General features: G+C 37.1%; 1 protein-coding gene across 11 annotated transcripts in view; it reads right to left on the bottom strand.

Annotated features, from left to right (window-relative positions):
* LOC6046532 (neurexin-1) overlaps positions 1-20,147 on the bottom strand; it is a 163,409-nt gene that overhangs the window by 15,855 nt on the left and 127,407 nt on the right. For 8 of the 11 annotated variants that reach the window (XM_038248373.1, XM_038248372.1, XM_038248377.1 and 5 more), the window contains exons 13-15: positions 19,055-19,439; positions 18,607-18,983; positions 18,201-18,321 (exon numbers count right to left, since the gene is read on the bottom strand). In XM_038248373.1, the coding sequence (XP_038104301.1) occupies positions 18,201-18,321; positions 18,607-18,983; positions 19,055-19,439 (883 nt within the window). The remainder of the gene's footprint in view (positions 1-18,200; positions 18,322-18,606; positions 18,984-19,054; positions 19,440-20,147) is intronic. The other 3 variants (XM_038248376.1, XM_038248379.1, XM_038248380.1) reach the window with 1 other exon arrangement.

The following is a 20,147-nucleotide window of genomic DNA, read 5'->3' as shown; positions in this document are numbered from 1 at the left end:
TTATTTCCAATTCGTACACGCACGTGCTCTCTCTCAGGTTCAAACTCTCTCACGAGCTTGCCTGCCTGCCTGTTTACCTACAAGCGCGCGCTGTTTCTCTGCTTGGACTTTTGTCGTCGTCGTCGTTTTTGTTTGCTATTCGCTGCGCTGAGTTTCTGGCATGTTTATTATGATTTTCAACTAAAATAGCAGGAATGTTTTGAGATATTAAATATAATGTAATATGTGATCAACAAAACGAAAAAAACACAGCAATAGATATCATATTATAAGAGCGTGCGAGAGAGAATACAAATTTGATGAATTAGGCTTAGGCTTAGGCTCAATTAAAAAATTACAGCAAAAGTCATGAGAACAGGGTTTGTTTGTTTTTCCAAGCATTACACGCAGTTTTTCGTATATGCTAAAGAAACATGATAATGATTCAATTATTTAAAAAAAAATCTTCAGGCAATACGAATGTTGTTCCTTTAGGTAGTTTGCTTTAACAAAAATATACTTTAGTACAAATCAGAACAAATCAAGGCAATTTTAGAATTATTGCTGCAAATTTTCATTCATACTCTCTAAAATTATTCTTTTATTCTTTCTGGAAATTTCGTTCTGTTTTCCTAGACCACCTGCAACAAATATTGCAACTGTTTATCATTTTTTGTCAGTTTACCTGTAATTTTTTCGATTCAGGGAACATCTCTTTCTGCACAATCGTAAACTACCTTCAGATCTTGCAGTTGCGGCCTTCCTTTAAGATACTCATTTGGATTCAGTTTAAAAAAAAATCTAAAGAAAATTCCTTCCTTTTTTATCTAAAAAAAACTGCATGGTATTTCTTGTAACAAAAGCAGATAAATTAAAATCCAAAACGTTTGCAATTAGGTTTGGATCAGAACAGATAACGATTCATGGATGAACTAATTCATCAAATTTGTATTCTCTCTCACACGCTCTTATAATATGATATCTATTGCTGTGTTTTTTTTTCGTTTTGTTGATCACATATTACATTAAATTTTATATCTCAAAACAATCCTGCTATTTTACTTGAAAATCATAATAAACATGCCAGAAACGCAGCGCAGCGAATAGCAAACAAAAACGACGACGACGACAAAAGTCCAAGCAGAGAAACAGCGCGCGCTTATAGGTAAACAGGCAGGCAGGCAGGCAGGCGAGCAAGCTCGTGAGAGAGTTTGAACCTGAGAGAGAGCACGTGCGTGTACGAATTGGAAATAAACATCGTTGTTAGGTAGCCCCTTACAGCTGGCCGCGCAAAAAGAGTCAGTTATGGGCGCTAATAACTTCGCGGGAAAAAATCCTAAAAATATGGTGTCTTCGGGAAAGTTGTTTTAAATTTAATGAAGGTTCTACATTTGAGAAATGGTAAGAATCGGATAATTATGGCGCCTTTCACAGGTAAATAAGTAAAACAGTTGCTTTTCTCCATACATTTTGACGATTTTTCCCATACAAACTTTAAGCGATTGGAGGGAGGGGTTCCCGTGGTCAGAATGAGCTCAAATTTGGAATTTAGCCTAGTGATGGGTCAATCTTTGATTTCAGGGGGTAGCCCCAAAAAAGTCCGGATTTGGACCACCCTACTGTACAACAGCTTTTTTAAAAAATAATTGAAATCGTATATATACGAAACACGCGGGGTAAGACGGCCAGCCATGTGGGTTAAGACGGTCAGTGCTATAATAGTAGTTTATGCAACAAGTTGCAAAAAGAGGATTTTTTCAGCACGAGTCGTACATTTATCCAACGAGGTTCACCGAGTTGGATAAATACGAAGAGTGATGAAAAAATCAAGTTTTGCAACGAGTTCCATACAACATTTTTTGCAATTCCAAAAAACACACACTGATTGAAATTTTATGTCAAATTTTCATGTATTTTGTCAATAAATCGTTTAAATCAAAAAATGTTGAAAAGTGTTACTTTTCGAAACAAGTGCTGAAAAGTTCAACTTTTCAGCATTTATTTTTAAAAGTGTTGCTATTCGATTCTGTTATTTTTGGTACAGAAAAGTAAGCTATGTCGTCGTTCAAGAATGACAGGAAAAGTAAGTAGTTTCACGACGGAATTGCAAAAATTAACTTAGGGACCATCCATAAACCACGTGGACACTTTTTTGGGAATCTGTTAGCCCCCCCCCCCCCTCGTGGACAATTGCCCATACAAAATAAAACTTTTTTGTATGGATCGTGGACAATCGCAATACCCCCCCCCTAAAGTGTCTACGTGGTTTATGGATGGTCCCTTAATAACTTTGCTAAATCCAGCCAAACACCTACATGGTTGGTTGAACAGACTTCTCTGAACATCATAACTATTTTAGTTGAAAAAAATCAAGTTTCAAATGTGAACAAAAATGCATTTAAAAAAATTTCATATTTTGGTTCAGTTAATTTCATATTATTGCGACCACATTTTATTAAAAACTGTGAATTTTTACTACAAAACAAACACAATTTAATGCCAAATAATTAGTTTGTGTATTTTGATTAGAATAAGTAAATCAAAATTATGTAAACAATATAAAATTAGCGATTTTTATGAAAAGTTTGGTAGGATTTCATACTATTCAATGAGTTTTGCTATATCACAGTAAAGAATGTTGTCGAAACGGTAGTTAACAGCATTTCGATTAAAAATGGATAGTTTTATTGAAAATGCTTTTCCTTTATCTACAAATATGTCTTAATAGTCAAAAACCGTCAAAAATATAACCTATATCAAATAAAATCTACAAATTACGGGTGGCCGTCTTACCCCCGGAAGAGGGGCCGTCTTGCCCCCAAATAAATTATTTTTTTAAACATTTTTTGTAAACAGTTCATCGCATTTTTTGAACTTTTTCCAGGGACATAATCTAGGGAAAACTTCAATTTAACATGAAAAAATATTTGAAGACAAGAAAACATATTGTTTTCTAACAAAAATGCCTAAGTTGTAATTCATGAAATTACATCCAGTTTCAAGTTAAAAAATTATTTGTTTATTTTGAGCTATTTTTATACTATTTCAAATAATATATTTGGCAAAAGTGACTCCATATGCATTATTCAGAATGAGGAACAGTATTGCTAAACATTTTAGTAATATTCATTAGTATACTTATTAAAACAGGGGGGTGGCCGTCTTACCCCGCCTGGCCGTCTTACCCCCAGCTCCCCTATTGGTACTAGAAAATTAAAGGCTGTTTGGATGCATGGCTTTCTACCTAAGGTACTCGCGATTGAGTGTGTAGTAGTGCGGTTGTCAAAATCGTTATCTCTGACTCTCTCACTCCACTGACACTGACATTGTTTATGTTTTGGTTTTCCTGGCACGCTCCATTGTTCGTTTGTTATTGTTTTGGTTTTAGTGGCACGGAGCCATGCACTCACACTAATGCCAAGCAAAATAGCGAGTACCTATGATATACAGCCTTGGTTTGGATGTGACTTTGAAAACTTCAAGTTTCTTGTTTTCTTCGTGAAAAATCCCAAAACAAGTGCATGCAAAATCTTCTACAAGTGTTCCCAGTTCAAGCTTGGTCCTGAATGATGAAAAAACAGGACGAAAATAACTTATCATTACAATCTCACTAAACCCACCCTTATGGTCGATTAAATTAAACCCGAAATTGAATTAAATCCCGATGCGGTTCGATTAAAAATACCGCACTTACACACACATCCCTCTCGCTGTTTAATTTGATGTATCTGTTTGTTTGAGAATGTTTGCATGCATTCGTTCGATTATTTGAGAGTGTAAATACAATGCAATGTACTTAATTTACACTACCGACCATTGTGTTGGCTTATGGCTGTGTGTGTGTGTGCGCGGCTAATTTATCGACGAAACAAAGGAACTTACATTTTTATTTCCGCTTTGTTTTATTGATATTGTAAATTGAAAAATAAAAAAAAGGCCGCACATTTCCGGTCAATCAGATAAATTAACTTCCATTGCCACACATTCCCAGATTGCGCTCGGGGACTCAACATAAATCATTTCATATGGTCGCCCTTTGGTTATCGCTACACACAAACACAACAATATTGCAAGGTAAATTTATCTGTCAAATTGTTTGCTTTTTAAATCAAGGCACAATTATTAAATCTGACAGCAGTGTTGCCAGTTTTACTTTTTCGTCCACCACAGAGAAAGAAACCTCATCAAAAGGCAATTTTCCCGCTAATTTTATTCAACAAGATTACATTTTATTACTTCCCACGGTGCCGTCGCTCCGCGCGCTGTCCCCGTTCACCCCGAATCCTTTACCCCCCCTCCTTGGGGGCATGGTCATCGCGTTGTGGTTTCGGGTTGGTCGGTCTTGGCGGCCGATCCCGGTGGGAGGGCCAATAAATGTAAAGTAAATAGCGGGAAAATTAAAATGAATGGGATACGCATGACGCCACGTTACGCCGTGAGGTCTTGTGGAACGACCTTAACAAAGATGGCGGCGACGACGGTGGCGTCTTCCGTGGTGGCCATTTTTCACGATTTATTGGAAAACGAATTGGTTGGTTTCTTGGCTGCCAACACGGGAAGGTGAAATATGACGAATGTACCTAATTTGGGTCTAGTTGTACCCGTTTTTGGACTAACTTTACTCGGTAACGGTGCGTTCAAAATTTGAAGGTGTAAATTTACATAAATTTTATGTAATTTTACCTAAATTAATAACTTAAAAATAAATCTACATTTGAAAAAAAAAATGAAATTTAGCACATTTTTTTAAACGTTTAGTACACATTTTCTCAATGTGTAATTTTGCATCAAAAGCTGAGTAAAATTTCAATTTATTTATAACGATTGGTAAAATTACATACAAATATGGTAAATTTACAAATTCAAATTTGTCGAACCATTTTGCTTTTTTTTTACAGAAAAGGGTAATTTAAACTGTGGCGCCCAAAACAAATCGCCTTACCCCTTGGCCATTAAACCGGAAACCCGCGGAAACCACGGAGCTTCGGTAATGTTCACTTGTGCATGCGTTAATGGGAGTTTTGAGAGTGTATAAATTAAGGCGCCGCAAAAGCAATGAACTGGTTTTATTGATTGTTGGAGAATTCTTTGGCAATGTAAAAACGGACATTTTTTTTGCTCAAATTTCGAATGTTAAAGATGAAGATGTGAAATTTGAATTTTAAAGATTACATTACGGTTTACATCTTCGGTGTGAGCTTCCATTCAAAATGTAGACGCTCATTATTGAGGGCGAAACGGAAAGGAAAATGAGGTTCTGTGTTTCAGTCACCCATTGAGCTGCGTAACCATTCTGGAAAGAGGAGGGAAAATTGGGGTTGAAATGTACACGAGTTTAAATAAAACAAAATTATTTTGTTAATTTCAGATTAAAAAAAATTAAATTAGTAATAAAAACACATTAAAAAACTAAATTTCAAGCCTAATTTTCAATATTTTGATACAAAAGGTATCACAAATTGTTTCATCCATTGTAACGGTTATGCTACGGTTACAGGGTGGCCACTCAAGTCGGGAAATCGGGAAAGTCGGGAAAAAGTCGGGAATTCGCCAAAATCCGCAAAAAATCGGGAAAAAGTCGGGAATTCATGATTTTTTGTCAAAAAGTCGGGAAAAGTCGGGAATTCTAAGCATGTTTGAAAATTATTTTTTAATTCTTGAATAATTTTGTAATATTCTGTGCAATTTTCAAATTAAATTCGCTCAATTCTACTTTAGTAACTTACTTAAAATTTAAGGTTCTTTTCACTATTTCAATATACAGTATGTCAAAAAAGTATTTACACCCCTTGGGCACTATGCACATTTTGTGATGAAACATGTAAAAAATTTAAAGTTTGACAGGAACCTAGTACTACGTTTTGTTCAGAAACTCATGCCAAACATTTTGCTACAAAAAGCTCATGAAAAGATGATTTCTATAAAAGTTATATAACAAATACTATTACGAAAATAAAAAGGTGCAAAAAGTTTGTACACCTTTCGAAAAATTAACATAAATAATGTTATTTGTTGACAAATCACCATAAATCCAGTCTCCCAACTCCAAATAGGCATCCTTGACTGATTAAAAAATAATTTGGATTGAATATAAAGTTTACTAACTACTTAGTATAAAAGTTTATATAACTCTGGAAATTCTATATAAAACCTATCTAAACTTAATTTTGCAAACTTTTAATTCAACTAAATGTCAATATATTACCATAAATTTGCCAAATAAACATTTTGGAGTGGGTATAACACCGTTTTGGGGGTATTTGTATCGATAGAATAGATTTTTCGTTGGAATTTCGTACCAACCCGGAATTACGTCGTCGGAAAATCCGCTGGCATCCGAACCGGTCCACAATTCTTAAGTCAACCTATGTGGCATCGGAAAGGGCATAGAATTTCCGATCTTTTGATACCCATACATCTAGGTTTTCTATAAAACCCACGATTTTAAATACCTGGGCAAAAAGTAAGTTTGATCCACGAGAACAAAAATTACGAAATTCCATACATTTTTGGCAGATTGCTCAAACAAAACCATAACAACGTTTTTACCTAGGTATTTAAAATCGTGGGTTTTATAGAAAACCTAGATGTATGGGTATCAAAAGATCGGAAATTCTATGCCCTTTCCGATGCCACATAGGTTGACTTAAGAATTGTGGACCGGTTCGGATGCCGGCGGATTTTCCGACGACGTAATTCCGGGTTGGTACGAAATTCCAACGAAAATCTATTCTATCGATACAAATACCCCAAACGGTGTTATACCCACTCCAAAATGTTTATTTAGCAATTCTATGGTAATATATTGACATTTAGTTGAATTAAAAGTTTGCAAAATTAAGTTTAGATAAGTTTTATATAGAATTTCCAGAGTTATATAAACTTTTATACTAAGTAGTTAGTAAACTTTATATTCAATCCAAATTATTTTTTTAATCAGTCAAGGATGCCTATTTGAAGTTGGGAGACTGGATTTATGGTGATTTGTCAACAAATAACATTATTTATGTTAATTTTTCGAAAGGTGTACAAACTTTTGCACCTTTTTATTTTCGTAATAGTATTTGTTATATAACTTTTATAGAAATCATCTTTTCATGAGCTTTTGTAGCAAAATGTCTGGCATGAGTTTCTGAACAAAACGTAGTACTAGGTTTCTGTCAACATTAAATTGTTTAGATGTTTCATCACAATATGTGCATAGTGCCCAAGGGGTGTAAATACTTTTTTTACATACTGTATTTGAGTATATAAAAGCTGTTTAAAACATTCAAAATCTTAATTAGTATTGGAGTCTTTGACACAGATCTTCATAATATTTTTCATGAATCATCAAAAAAAAAAAAAAAAAAAAAATGAATGAATCATATGATCTCATGAATCATATGATCTCTATTAATTTTTGTTTATCAAACAAGAGGTTAAGTTAATGATAAACTAATATAAAAATAGAGCCTAATGGCCCGCTTAGAGTTATGATTCTATTTAATTTTGTCACATAGATTGAATATTTGAAAACAGATTCCAACTTGAGTTTGGCAATGGTTTTTTTGGTAAATATTTTTAATTGTTTAAATAAAAATCCAAAATTTAAAAACTTTTTTTACTTTTTGAAAACGTAAAGCAAATTTTGAAATTGCAAAAAAAATAATCCAAAAAAAGTTGGAGTTATTGCGAAACTGTTAAAAAAAATTGTCTCTTCAAACATTTTGCTTGAAATAAGTGGTAAAACATAAAATCATATCAAACTGAATGTTCTTTAAAAAAAAACAGTTAAATACTGACCACTAGATGAATTAAAATTGAAAAAAATATATCAAAAATTACAAAATTAAAAAGGGAACATGGCAAAAACATTTTTTTATAAATTCCTTGACATTTTTCTAAATCCTTTGAATGAATAATATCAGCAATTATGTTTTAATCATTCTGTAGCTGACGGTGTCAGATTTAGTTGAAGTTAAATTAACCGAAGTAGTTTCAATTATTTGGAAAAACTTACTCGCGCTGTCTGTGACGCAACAATCATGAATATCAAGAAATTCCCAAGCGGTGTCGGGTAATTTAGAAGAAAGATTTATTTATTACATTTCCTGTAAGAAACACGAAATCCAAGAAAACCATTATCGACAGGAAAGGCAGCTAGGTTTCTAGGAACATCAGAAAACTCTTTTCAGAAGTACAAATCAGAAGGTTAAAATTCAAACGAAGACATAACCATATATCCTGCAAGTTTATCAGACCCTAGAATCAGAAACACGAAAAGACGGTATTGTCCGCACAGAGCTTGAGAACAAGCATCCGAAGCATGTTCGCGCACCTGAATACAAAGTAGCAAGTATAGAGTGAAAGGGACGATCGAGCAAACGGATTAATCGATCAAAGCAGAGAGAAAGTAGAAATTGAGCGAACGACGCCACTAGAATAGAGAGGACAAAACATAGAACGAACTATGATCGCCGCGTAAGCGAGATAGACAAGCTATGCGCGTATGGAAGAAAAGGACAAAAGTCCAGGAGAGAGGTTTAGAACAAGAGAGAAATCTCTTGATTGAGAGCATTGAAAAATTGTACTAAATTTAAGGAACTATATAATGTAACCGAAACTTTTTAATAAACAGTCACTTTTTAATCACCAGTTTGTTAGTTTACACCCTCGAACTTACGCCGGGTTAATTTACTAATAATCCGAAAATAATGTTATTGAAGTAATGCACTGCACATTACATTTTATGGTGGCTCCAGAGAGGAAAAGTACAAAACTGGTGATGGTTCAAAAGTAAGAACCAAGTGTTTGTGGAATTTGCCGAGTTTTCACAAGATAGTGACTCATGTGTAAAAAGTGAGAAGTAGTTCACTTTCCTTCGGCCGCGACCAACGTCTAGGTTGACTCGTGTTCATCAAAATCCGATCAAGTGCCACGTGCCGATCGGTCGCCTTCAACATACGGTTGGAAAAGTGCGTTCGTCAAAATCCGGACAAATCTGTTCGGTCACACCCGAATTGCGGATAAGTGTGCCTGGTCCGGACATCGAATAAGTCCGGTTAGATATCAATAGTCAGCAACTGTCGTGTTCACTGGAAGAGCACGTTACAACAAAGAAATCCGGTCAATTAGAGATTGCCCGGTCGCATTCGACATCAGGTCGAGCTTACATGCGCCAAGGAGTTTCATCAGTGAATCGTCAATCGAAGCTGATCAATCTGAAGGAAAATCTATCGTCGTATGGACAACGAGACATCGAAGCATCACATCAAGCATAGCAGAATCAGCAACGCAACGAGCATCGCAACGAGCAGCGTAACGAGCAGCGCAACGAGCATCGCAGCATCACAATCGCAACGAGCTACAGCAGAAAAGTAGTAAGTCTACAACGTTAGCCCGTAAGAAGTGATCAGTTAGGAAAAAATCGCAAATTTACCAAAAAGAGTGTAAAGAATCAATATGGCTTCAAAATTGTTCAAGTTTAGTGGCAATACGAATGGTCACTGTCAGCTTTGTAATGATGCTGATGAAAAGGATAAGATGATAGGTTGTGACGATTGCCAACATTGGTTTCACAAAAGTTGTGCAAATGTTCCAAAAGATCCACCCAAGAAACAAGAATGGTTTTGTCCAAGATGTGTGACCATCGCGGAAAAACTCAGAGGAAGTGTAAATCCAATTATCGAAATGATGGAAGCACAAAAGGAAGCATTCCGTTACATGTCCAATAAGAGTACTAACAATCAGGTAGCAACCTTAAAAGAAATGATGGATGCATTTAAAGCATCATTGGATGTTAAAAATGAGCAACTCGAAAATCAATCTGCAATGGTAGTTGATAATCCAAGTGGGGAGGCTGCAATCCTCCAACTTAACAAAATTGTGACCAGACAAGCCCTCATGGACTTGCCTGATTTCGACAGGTCTTATAAGGTATGGCCCAGGTTTCAGAGTATCTTTGAAACAACTACAAAAGAAGGAGGCTTCAGTGATGTGGAAAATCTGAACCGCCTAGAAAAACATTTAAAGGGACAAGCCCTATTTCACGTAGAGTCTCTGTTGACAGATCATACAAATGTTCCACTAATTATGAAATCCTTAAAGGAACAGTTCGGTAACGTTCGATTCCTTTATGAAGGATATTTAAAAGATGCACTCAGTCTTAAAAACCCAAGTGTGGAGAACCCACAATCAATGATTGATTTCGTAACTTCGATCGAGAACTTAGTTACAAATATCAAACTACTGAAACAACCTGATTACCTGAAGGATCAAAGGTTGATACAAGATCTGGTAGCAAAACTACCATTCAATTTGCGTCAGCAATGGCTGAAATCGTTGCTTGAAAAGAGAAAGCAGTGAATTTGCTTGAAGCAAATAAATTGCCTGATTTAGAATCGTTTTCTATATGGCTAAAGGACCATAAGTCATTGGCAACCATGATGATGTCGTATAAGACGGGAGAATACTCTCAACCAGGGAACCGCGAAAGGTTCAATAGAAGAGAAAAATTGAATGCTCATTTGGATATAAAATCAGACAAAAGATACAAGTGTTTCTCATGCAATGAAACAACTCATAGAAATGCTGAATGTCCAGTTTTCGCAAAAATGGATGTCGCTAAAAGAATAGAAAGTGTGAAGCAAAATAGACTTTGTTTCGCTTGTTGTAACTTCTCGAACCATAATTCGAGAAACTGCCAGAACCCTAGGAAATGCAATATTGCTGGGTGTAAGATAAACCACCACCCAATGCTTCACGAAACCAAAAGAACTCCTACCGTGGAGAAAAAGTCTGAAAATACAGCAAATCAAGTTAACCACCATGATAGGAATGATAGTAGTGTGTATTATCAAATCATGCCGGTGGTATTATCAAATGGAGATAAAAGAGTTAGGGTTTAGCTCTTTTAGATCTCGGTTCATCTACTAGTTTGTTGCTAGATGATGTAAGAAAAGAATTGGCCATAACGGGCACTAAGATACCATTAGCTCTATCGTGGACTGATGGAAATGTTCAAAGAGATGAAAACAGTCAAGAAATAACAGTGGACATTGAAGGAAGTCATGGAAATACTTATGAATTAAGAAAAGTGCGTACTATCGGAAGTATGTCACTTCCAAAACAGTCCTTAAATAAGGATGAAATGATCAAACGTTATCCGTATTTAAAAGACATTAACTTGAAAGGTTATGGAAAAGAGTCTCCAAAACTTTTATTAGGATTGCCACACTCCTTTGTTATTCAAGGATTAGAATCAAGAGCGGGCAACTTCAATCAACCCATCGCAAATAGAACCAGATTAGGCTGGGTCTTGCATGGAAAAGTATCAGGTAAATTTCCCAATAAGAATTTTACCGTCGCATTTCATAACGAAATTGAAGAAGATGAAGTGTCAATCAACAAACTAATGAACGACTTCTTCTCATTGGAAGGATTCGGAGTAAAACAATCCATTAAACCGCTGGTTTCGAAACAAATTGAAAGAGCAGAAAAATTATGAAGGAAACATTGCAATATGAAAATGGCCAATATGAAATTGGTCTACTATGGAAGCATGACGACGTTCAATTTCCAGATAGTTATTCAGCAGCATTGACAAGATTGAAAGGTCAAGAGCTGAAGATGAGAAGAGATCCGACCTTAAGAACGTGGTATAACAATAAAGTCAAAGAATACGAAGAAAAAGGATATATCAGAAAGTTATCGCAAATCGAAACAATAACTAAATCATCAAGAACTTATTATATACCACACTTTTCCGTTATTAATCCAAACAAACAACCGCCTAAACCTAGGCTGGTATTTGATGCAGCAGCAAAGACAAGAGGAGAATCATTAAATTCAAATCTATTATCCGGTCCTGATACCAACGCAAACTTACTTGGAGTTTTGATGAGATTTAGAGAAGGCCGTTATGCCATCTCTGGAGACATTCAGGAAATGTTTCACCAAGTAAAGATTAGAAAAGAAGATCAAGATGCCCAGAGATTTTTATTCAGGGAGTCGGATAGTTCAGAAATAGATACTTATGTTATGCAAGTAATGACATTTGGTGCAACTTGCTCTCCTGCTTGCGCTCAATTTGTAAAGAATCAAAATGCCTTAAAATTACATGAGAATTATCCGAGAGAGGTTGATGCAATTTTGAACAACCATTATGTTGATGACTACTTAGACAGCTTTGACTTACTGGAAGAAGCAAAAGAAGTAGTCAATAATGTGATAATGATCCACGGCAAGGCTCATTATAATATCAGAAACTTCGTATCGAATTCCAATTCATTGTTAAACAGTATTGAAGAATCGAAAAGAATGGAAATTAATGCTATAAAGCTTGGAGATGATGAGCAACTATATGAGAAGGTTTTAGGCATTTTTTGGAATACGGAAACCGATACGATCAATTTTAAAGTAAAAGAACTGCAAGAAATGGAAAACCCAACGAAGAGGAATATTTTATCCACGATTATGAGAGTATATGACCCATTGGGATTAATTTCAAACATTACAATTCAAGGTAAAATATTTATGCAAGAGTTGTGGAAGTTGGGGTTAGAATGGGATGAATCAATTCCAGAAGATTTGAATGAGTCCTGGAACCATTGGTTAACTAGACTTTTAGCTGCTAAAAACATTAAATTCCCAAGATGTTATTCAACCATGACTAACATTAAACGACGAGAGCTCCATGTATTTGCGGATGCCTCAGATAAAGCATACGCTGCAGTTGTATATTTACGGACTGTCAGCCAAAATTCGGATGATCCTAAATCGGAACAAATTGAAATAAATCTAGTAGCAGCAAAAGCACGTGTTGCCCCCAACAAGATGCTGTCCATTCCACGTCTTGAATTATTAGCAGCAGTATTAGGAACTCGAATCGCGGAAAATATAATGAATGAACTAAGATTGAAAATCGACAGAACCATATATTGGTCTGATTCGAAGACAGTGCTAGCTTGGATACAGTCTGATGCTAGATCATATAATGTATTCGTAGGATTACGAATTAGTGAAATACTCGATTCTACAACCGTATCTCAATGGAGATGGGTAGACACGAACAACAATCCAGCAGATGAAGCAACGAAGGTTGTAACAAAAGAATCCATTTGGATGCATGGTCCAAATTTCCTAAAGTATCAAGAAGAAAACTGGCCTGTAAAAGGAAAACGTTTTCAAACAAATGAAGAATTGAAGCCAGTTCATATCATAAGGGAATGCAAAATTCCAAACTATAGTTACATTCAAATAGAATGGTGTTCCGATTGGAGTCGCTTGAAACGAGCCATCGGTGGTATAATGAAAATGATCGTTTCGAAAGCTAAGAATATGGCCTACGAAAATACATTGCTTAAAGAAGATTTCTGTGAAGCTGAAATCGTTCTGATTAAAAAGGCTCAGTGGGATAAGTTCCCGAGCGAAATGAAGTCATTAACATTTGAATTGCCAATTGAGAAAAATAGTTCTCTTAGAGGTCTCACACCGTTCCTTGATGAAAAGGGAGTGATGAGGTCGAGAGGAAGATTGGAAAATGCTGACGTGCTAAACTACGCAACTAAGTTTCCAATTATATTACCGAAAGATCACCATGTCAGTAAACTCATACTGAAATATTACCACGAGAAATTCTACCATTTGAAACTGGATGCGTCAATAGCATCAGTTAGACAAAAGTACTGGATAATTGAAATTAGAGCAACAATGAAGAAAGTAAAGAACGCATGTCAATTATGCAAAAATAGATCGGCGCAACCTCAGCCACCCATAATGGCTGCGCTTCCGTCATACAGAACAATTCCATTTGTTAAACCGTTTACTTATGCCGGAGTAGATTACTTTGGACCAGTAAATGTCTCTATAGGGAGACGTGTTGAAAAACGTTGGGGAGTAGTATTTACTTGCCTAATAACAAGAGCGGTTTATTTGGATCTGTCTCGTAATCTGAGTACAGATGCCTTTTTTATTTGTTTGAAAAATGTTCAATCAAGACGAGGTAGAATTATGCAATTGTACAGTGACAATGGAACAAATTTCATTGGAGCAAATAATGAAATCAAAAGAATCCGTCAGAGATTAGCAAGCGAAGGAATTGAATGGTTCTTCAATCCACCTTCAGCGCCTCATTTTGGAGGTGTTTGGGAAAGAATGGTAAAGAAGTCAAAAGTATTTTAGCATCAGTGCAAGAAACTATGCCAGAAGATGTTCTACGAGGCTTACTCACAGAAATTGAGTATATCATAAATAGCAGACCGTTGACTCATATTCCACTGGAGTCAGAAGACGATGAAGTTTTAACACCATATCACTTTCTGATAAATTGTTCCGGTGATATGGAACCAATGTTTACTGATGTTTCAAAAGGTGAAGCTCTACGAGAGCAATGGAAAAGGTCCAGCCAGTTGGCGAATAACTACTGGAACCGATGGATAAAAGAGTATTTACCCAGTCTTACAAAGATTGGAATCAAGAAATGAAATCAATTGAAGTTGGAGATATTGCAATAACTCCTGATGAAGAAAACAAAGGAAAGTGGATCAAATGTTTGGTAACCGACACAAGACCCGGAAAAGACGGGATAGTAAGATCAGTTAGAATCAAAACAGCATCAGGAAAGTATTTGACAAGACCAGTCGTGAAATTAGCCGTTCTCGACGTCAAGCGTAAACAAAGGAATGCATCAGATGATGATGGCAATAAGAAAATCGAAATGAAAGATGATAAGCAAAACGAAAATTAATAAATGATCCCCAAGCAATACGGGGTAAGGAATAATAAGAAGGTATTCACCATAGATATAGTAAAAGCAAATAAATCATATTATTTTTCCAATATTAATTTCATCTTTCAAGTAATACATAAATGTAAGGAAATCATATTCAACAATACCCATAAAGATAAGAAACAATTTACTCATGTAACAACTAAAACTAAATTCATATTTGTGGTAAACCTACGGATGTAGATTTACGGGGTCCGGTGTAGCTGACGGTGTCAGATTTAGTTGAAGTTAAATTAACCGAAGTAGTTTCAATTATTTGGAAAAACTTACTCGCGCTGTCTGTGACGCAACAATCATGAATATCAAGAAATTCCCAAGCGGTGTCGGGTAATTTAGAAGAAAGATTTATTTATTACATTTCCTGTAAGAAACACGAAATCCAAGAAAACCATTATCGACAGGAAAGGCAGCTAGGTTTCTAGGAACATCAGAAAACCCTTTTCAGAAGTACAAATCAGAAGGTTAAAATTCAAACGAAGACATAACCATATATCCTGCAAGTTTATCAGACCCTAGAATCAGAAACACGAAAAGACGGTATTGTCCGCACAGAGCTTGAGAACAAGCATCCGAAGCATGTTCGCGCACCTGAATACAAAGTAGCAAGTATAGAGTGAAAGGGACGATCGAGCAAACGGATTAATCGATCAAAGCAGAGAGAAAGTAGAAATTGAGCGAACGACGCCACTAGAATAGAGAGGACAAAACATAGAACGAACTATGATCGCCGCGTAAGCGAGATAGACAAGCTATGCGCGTATGGAAGAAAAGGACAAAAGTCCAGGAGAGAGGTTTAGAACAAGAGAGAAATCTCTTGATTGAGAGCATTGAAAAATTGTACTAAATTTAAGGAACTATATAATGTAACCGAAACTTTTTAATAAACAGTCACTTTTTAATCACCAGTTTGTTAGTTTACACCCTCGAACTTACGCCGGGTTAATTTACTAATAATCCGAAAATAATGTTATTGAAGTAATGCACTGCACATTACACATTCTCTAATTTCAAATGATGATGAAGTTTAAAAAAAATTAGGAACGAAATTTTAAGTTCAGTTATCTTTGACCTTTTGTCATTTCCAGATGAAACGAAGTATCAAAAACTATACTTTTGCCAATTAAAAAAAAGGAAGTTAGAAGTATTGTTGAACTTTCGATATTTTTTTCAAAGACTAGTTGTTTGTGTTTCTACTCTGAATCATAATAATTAAATTCCATTTTTGAAGTTTTTTTTTTAAATTGTTGTTTAGTTTGTGTATTTACAAAAAATGGTGGTTAATATTGACTTTTCTATAGAAAGTTTTTTGTTTGAAATCATTCTTTAGATAAGAAATGCGTATTATTTGAGCATTCTGGAAAAGTCTGGAAAAAGTCGGGAAAAAGTCGGGAATTTGAAAATGGGATTTGAGTGGTCACCCTGCGGTTAATAATTTACCAAATATGTCAATGAAAAAATACAACACTTTCAAAGAAAATTTAAATTTTCAGAGTTCAGAGAAAACTTCATTGCTCAAAACGTTACAAATGTCAATTCTAGCCTAGTGCTGGTATTGTCAGAAATAAAATATAACAATAATAATTTGTAACATTACAAATGCCCGTTTCTAAAATTCTACTTAAATCATGGCAATATGACAATAACCTGAAAGATTTAAAAAAAAAACAAAATTAAAAAAAAACCTTACAAATGTCCATTTAACCCCAACAATGATCGTACCTCTCAACTATAAATTCACAACTCAACGACAAAATCAGCTCATTCCACCGGGAAAAGTCCCAAAATTTCAAACGAGCCGAGGACCCCCCTCCCTCCGTTTTTCCACAAACTTGACACAGCTAGAGGGGGTGGCAAAAACAACCAAATCTCTTCACCGCGTGGTCGTCCGATGGTTTCGAAAGAGAGACGCTGGGCTCTGACCACATTGTTATTTGAAAGTTCTTGTCTGCGATGTGGTGTTCTGCGGTGGAATTATAAGCTTCTTGGGGGGCTTGGGAGAGAATTTCGGTGATGAATGGAGAACGCTGGGGTTTTTCTATGGGTTTGTTTCCGAAGGGGGTGAGGGTTGCTGAAAAATCCGGGTTTTTCACTTATCAATCGCTATCGTAACAAAAAAATAATAATTTGTGGAAAAAAATTTTAATTTTAGGTTGATCTAGTGACGCATAAGTCGACTGTAAATTGTTGAGTTTAAGAACCTTATAAATGTTTTCCAAAATATGTTGTTGTAGAGTTATTTTACACGAATGGTTATTTTGCGAAACAAAAACATTTTTAAATTTTCCTGCTCCAAACTTGAACCTACATGACTTTTCGATTCGTTTTTTTCCCCAAAGCATTCATCCTGCCCAAATGATTGAATTACGATAAGCCAATGAACTCCTCATCGAATCGTAATTTCATGACTGATAGAATTTATCACCCATCTGATATGCATGCCGATGAGATGATGTGTTGTTGGATGTGTCTTTGTAGGGTTCTAGAACGTTGGTGAGTGTGTGTCTTCGTTAACTTAGGCAAGATTCGGCGGCGACGTCGTTCGTCGCCATCAAATAAAATAATCGAAATGACTGATGAACGAGTAAGAGGAGACGCGACGGCGAAAAATAAACGAAACGAATGAGAAATGTCATCTTCCTAGGACAAGAAACCCAAAAATAAAAAGGGAGGGAGGGGGAAGGTGGTGGGGGGAACTGTCATAAAAATGAAGTGGTTATGAAATTTGATTTGATGGAATTTTCCTCTCGCGTAACTCGCTCTCTTGGGAGTGTTGCGATCTGGCAGCACTGGCGCAGCGTGTTTTTTGACGCTGTTCGGTCGGTGGGTGACAATCAAACCAAGGTGGATGAACGTGAAGGTGAGGTGAGAGTTTGTTTTCTTACTCGGATGTTGCGAAACAATGAGAAATTAGAGGAAAGGTGGGCGATTTTCGAAGGCTCTGTTTGAGGATTGATTTTTTTTAGGCGGGAGCGTTGACCAACAGATGTGATTACTTTGGAATTCGATTTGTCAATTTGAACCTTCACATTTGTAAGTCTTTGTGTTAGGTTAGGTTGTTTTTGGTATGTTTTGGGGTTCGGTTGGCAACTTAAGACGAGTAAAATGAGTGTTTTCTTGATCTGCGAATAAACAGAGGGGAAAACAGGTCGAGATTGTTCGCCGTTTTGAGTGAGAGAGGGAGACCGTTAGAGATCTGTCAAAAGGTGGAGAGTTTTTGTTTGGAGACCGAAAGTTACACCGATTTTTAACATTTGTAACGTTTGAAAATTTACAATTTAAGATCGATCGATACCAATTGCAGTTTTTATTATTATTGCTACTTCTCGTGGTGGTGAACAAAGTCAACAATGTTGGCTCGTTGGACAACAATTGTTCACCGTTAAAAATTGGAGAGAAACGACACGTCACGACACGTAATTAAGGGCAAAATAGTGGTGCTGTTGATACATACATAACATACCCCTGACGGGTGCGGCCCCGTCAACTTGCAGTCGCAGATTGGACGCCCGTCGGGAGAACCTCACCGTGTGCCAGTTGTTGTCATTTAGGACACCCTGACCGGCCAGTAGGTTCTTTTGTTCGGATATCCGGTCGTCGGCGATGGCGAAATGGTGGTGTGATTTTGCGACAGTGTTTTTTTTCGGGGGTTTTTTTCGATCAGGATTAAAAGAGAATCATTCGATTATATGAGAAGAAAAAGAGAAAGAAATGCGTTTTGAGGTTATGTCTATTCTACTGAGCGCTCAGCGGTTGTGATCTTCGTTGCACGTTTCGTAACGTCAGTGGCAAGAAAGTGGCGTGTAGTTTTAGTTCAGTGTGACAGAGCAAGCAAAAAAGCGAAAAACCGAGTGCGTTACCTTCTCACGTTCCCCAAGTCTTACGTTGGCCCGGACTCGGCCCGCAACCAGGCCGATTTCGAGCCGATCCGATGAACTGGACTCGGCACTGGTCAACAGGAGCAACCCGGCCGGTCGCGATGTCTTGAACCGGATCACCAACTCCTCCGTTTGGGTTCGCGTTCCCAGCGTTCCGCCAATCCATATGGCCATGTGCTGCGATCCGTTGAAGGCCAGTGTTGCCGATTCGCGACCGCACGTTGGACCCGTAAACAACGTCGCCGAACAATCACAAAGTGGCCGGTTCCAGCCCTCGGTACACTGGCCACCATTCTGACAGGGAGACACCGCACCTCCGCACTGGTTGGCCACCACGTGGCAGGACGGTTTGATCGCACCTGCAAACATTCCCGTTCCGTTAGCGATGCACACACGGAACCCTACAAATGTTTTCACCCCAAAGACCTACCCGAATCCTGCTGCCGCGCGTACGCCGCAATGTCCACCGGTTTCCCACTCAGCACCAGGTCCCGCAGACATCCGACGAAGCCCTGCCGCAGCGTGGCCGTCCAGATGGCCGGCGGAATGACCACGTCGGCGTACGGTGGCCCAATTCCGCCCACGTACATCGGGCTGTCCAGCTCCAGCTGGGTCGAATCACCGGGCGTTCGGAAGTCGTTCCACTGGCCGTCGACGCCGACCTTGCCGTCGCGACCGTTCCGCCGCAGCGACAGCTCGTGCCACACGCCATCGTCGACGCGGCGCCGCGAGGCCCGCACCTTGACCGCGCCCGAGCCCAGGTCCATGTGGATGTAGATGTGGCCGTTCAGCAGCTCAACCGCGAAGAAGTCGGGCTTCAATCGAAATAAAAAAGGGGTTTATTGTATTTTGTTTTTCACATTATACGATGTCAAGCCAATTTTTGTTTCAATTTGAGCATTTTTCATTGCGAAGGGCCAGTAAAAAAAAAAAAAACAAATTTTGTGTTAACTTACATTTTTTGAGGTGCAATTATACTTATTCCACATAAATTGAAGTAAAATCACATCGAAAAAATGGTATTTATTTCAAATTTGGCACCTCCATTTTTTTTTACTGTTGGGGAGAATTTTTGTCCGAGCAATTTTTAATTTTAAATCGAAATAATAAATGTATTGAATTACATCTTTTTTGTGCAAGTTCAATTATACATAGAAATCTTTCATAAAATATTTGTGGTCAAACAAAAATGTGCAATTTTACATCAATATCAAAATCAATCAATATCAATATCAAGTTTAACTATGGAAGGTTTGAGGTAGAATATTACCACACCCAAAATTCAGAATCGAGATAATCATTCTCTCAAAATTTATTGAGGGCTCAGTGCCAAAATCGATAGAATAATGGTACCAACTCACACCATCATAACAAATGAGTTCATTCGTTAGTTGAATCAATAAATCTCCAACAAGTGTCATACATCGACTTCTGACTTCTCCATGGTCACCAAGCTGTGGTGGCCGAGGCAGCTAAGTCATTGGATTGGTTTGTCAAAGGTCTCTGGTTCGATTCCCGTTGTC

The sequence above is a fragment of the Culex quinquefasciatus genome, chromosome 1, assembly GCF_015732765.1.
Source record: "Culex quinquefasciatus strain JHB chromosome 1, VPISU_Cqui_1.0_pri_paternal, whole genome shotgun sequence".
In the NCBI taxonomy this organism is placed as follows: domain Eukaryota; kingdom Metazoa; phylum Arthropoda; class Insecta; order Diptera; family Culicidae; genus Culex; species Culex quinquefasciatus.
Note: the sequence above shows the minus strand (reverse complement) of the source record. Positions and strands in the feature narration are given on the sequence as shown.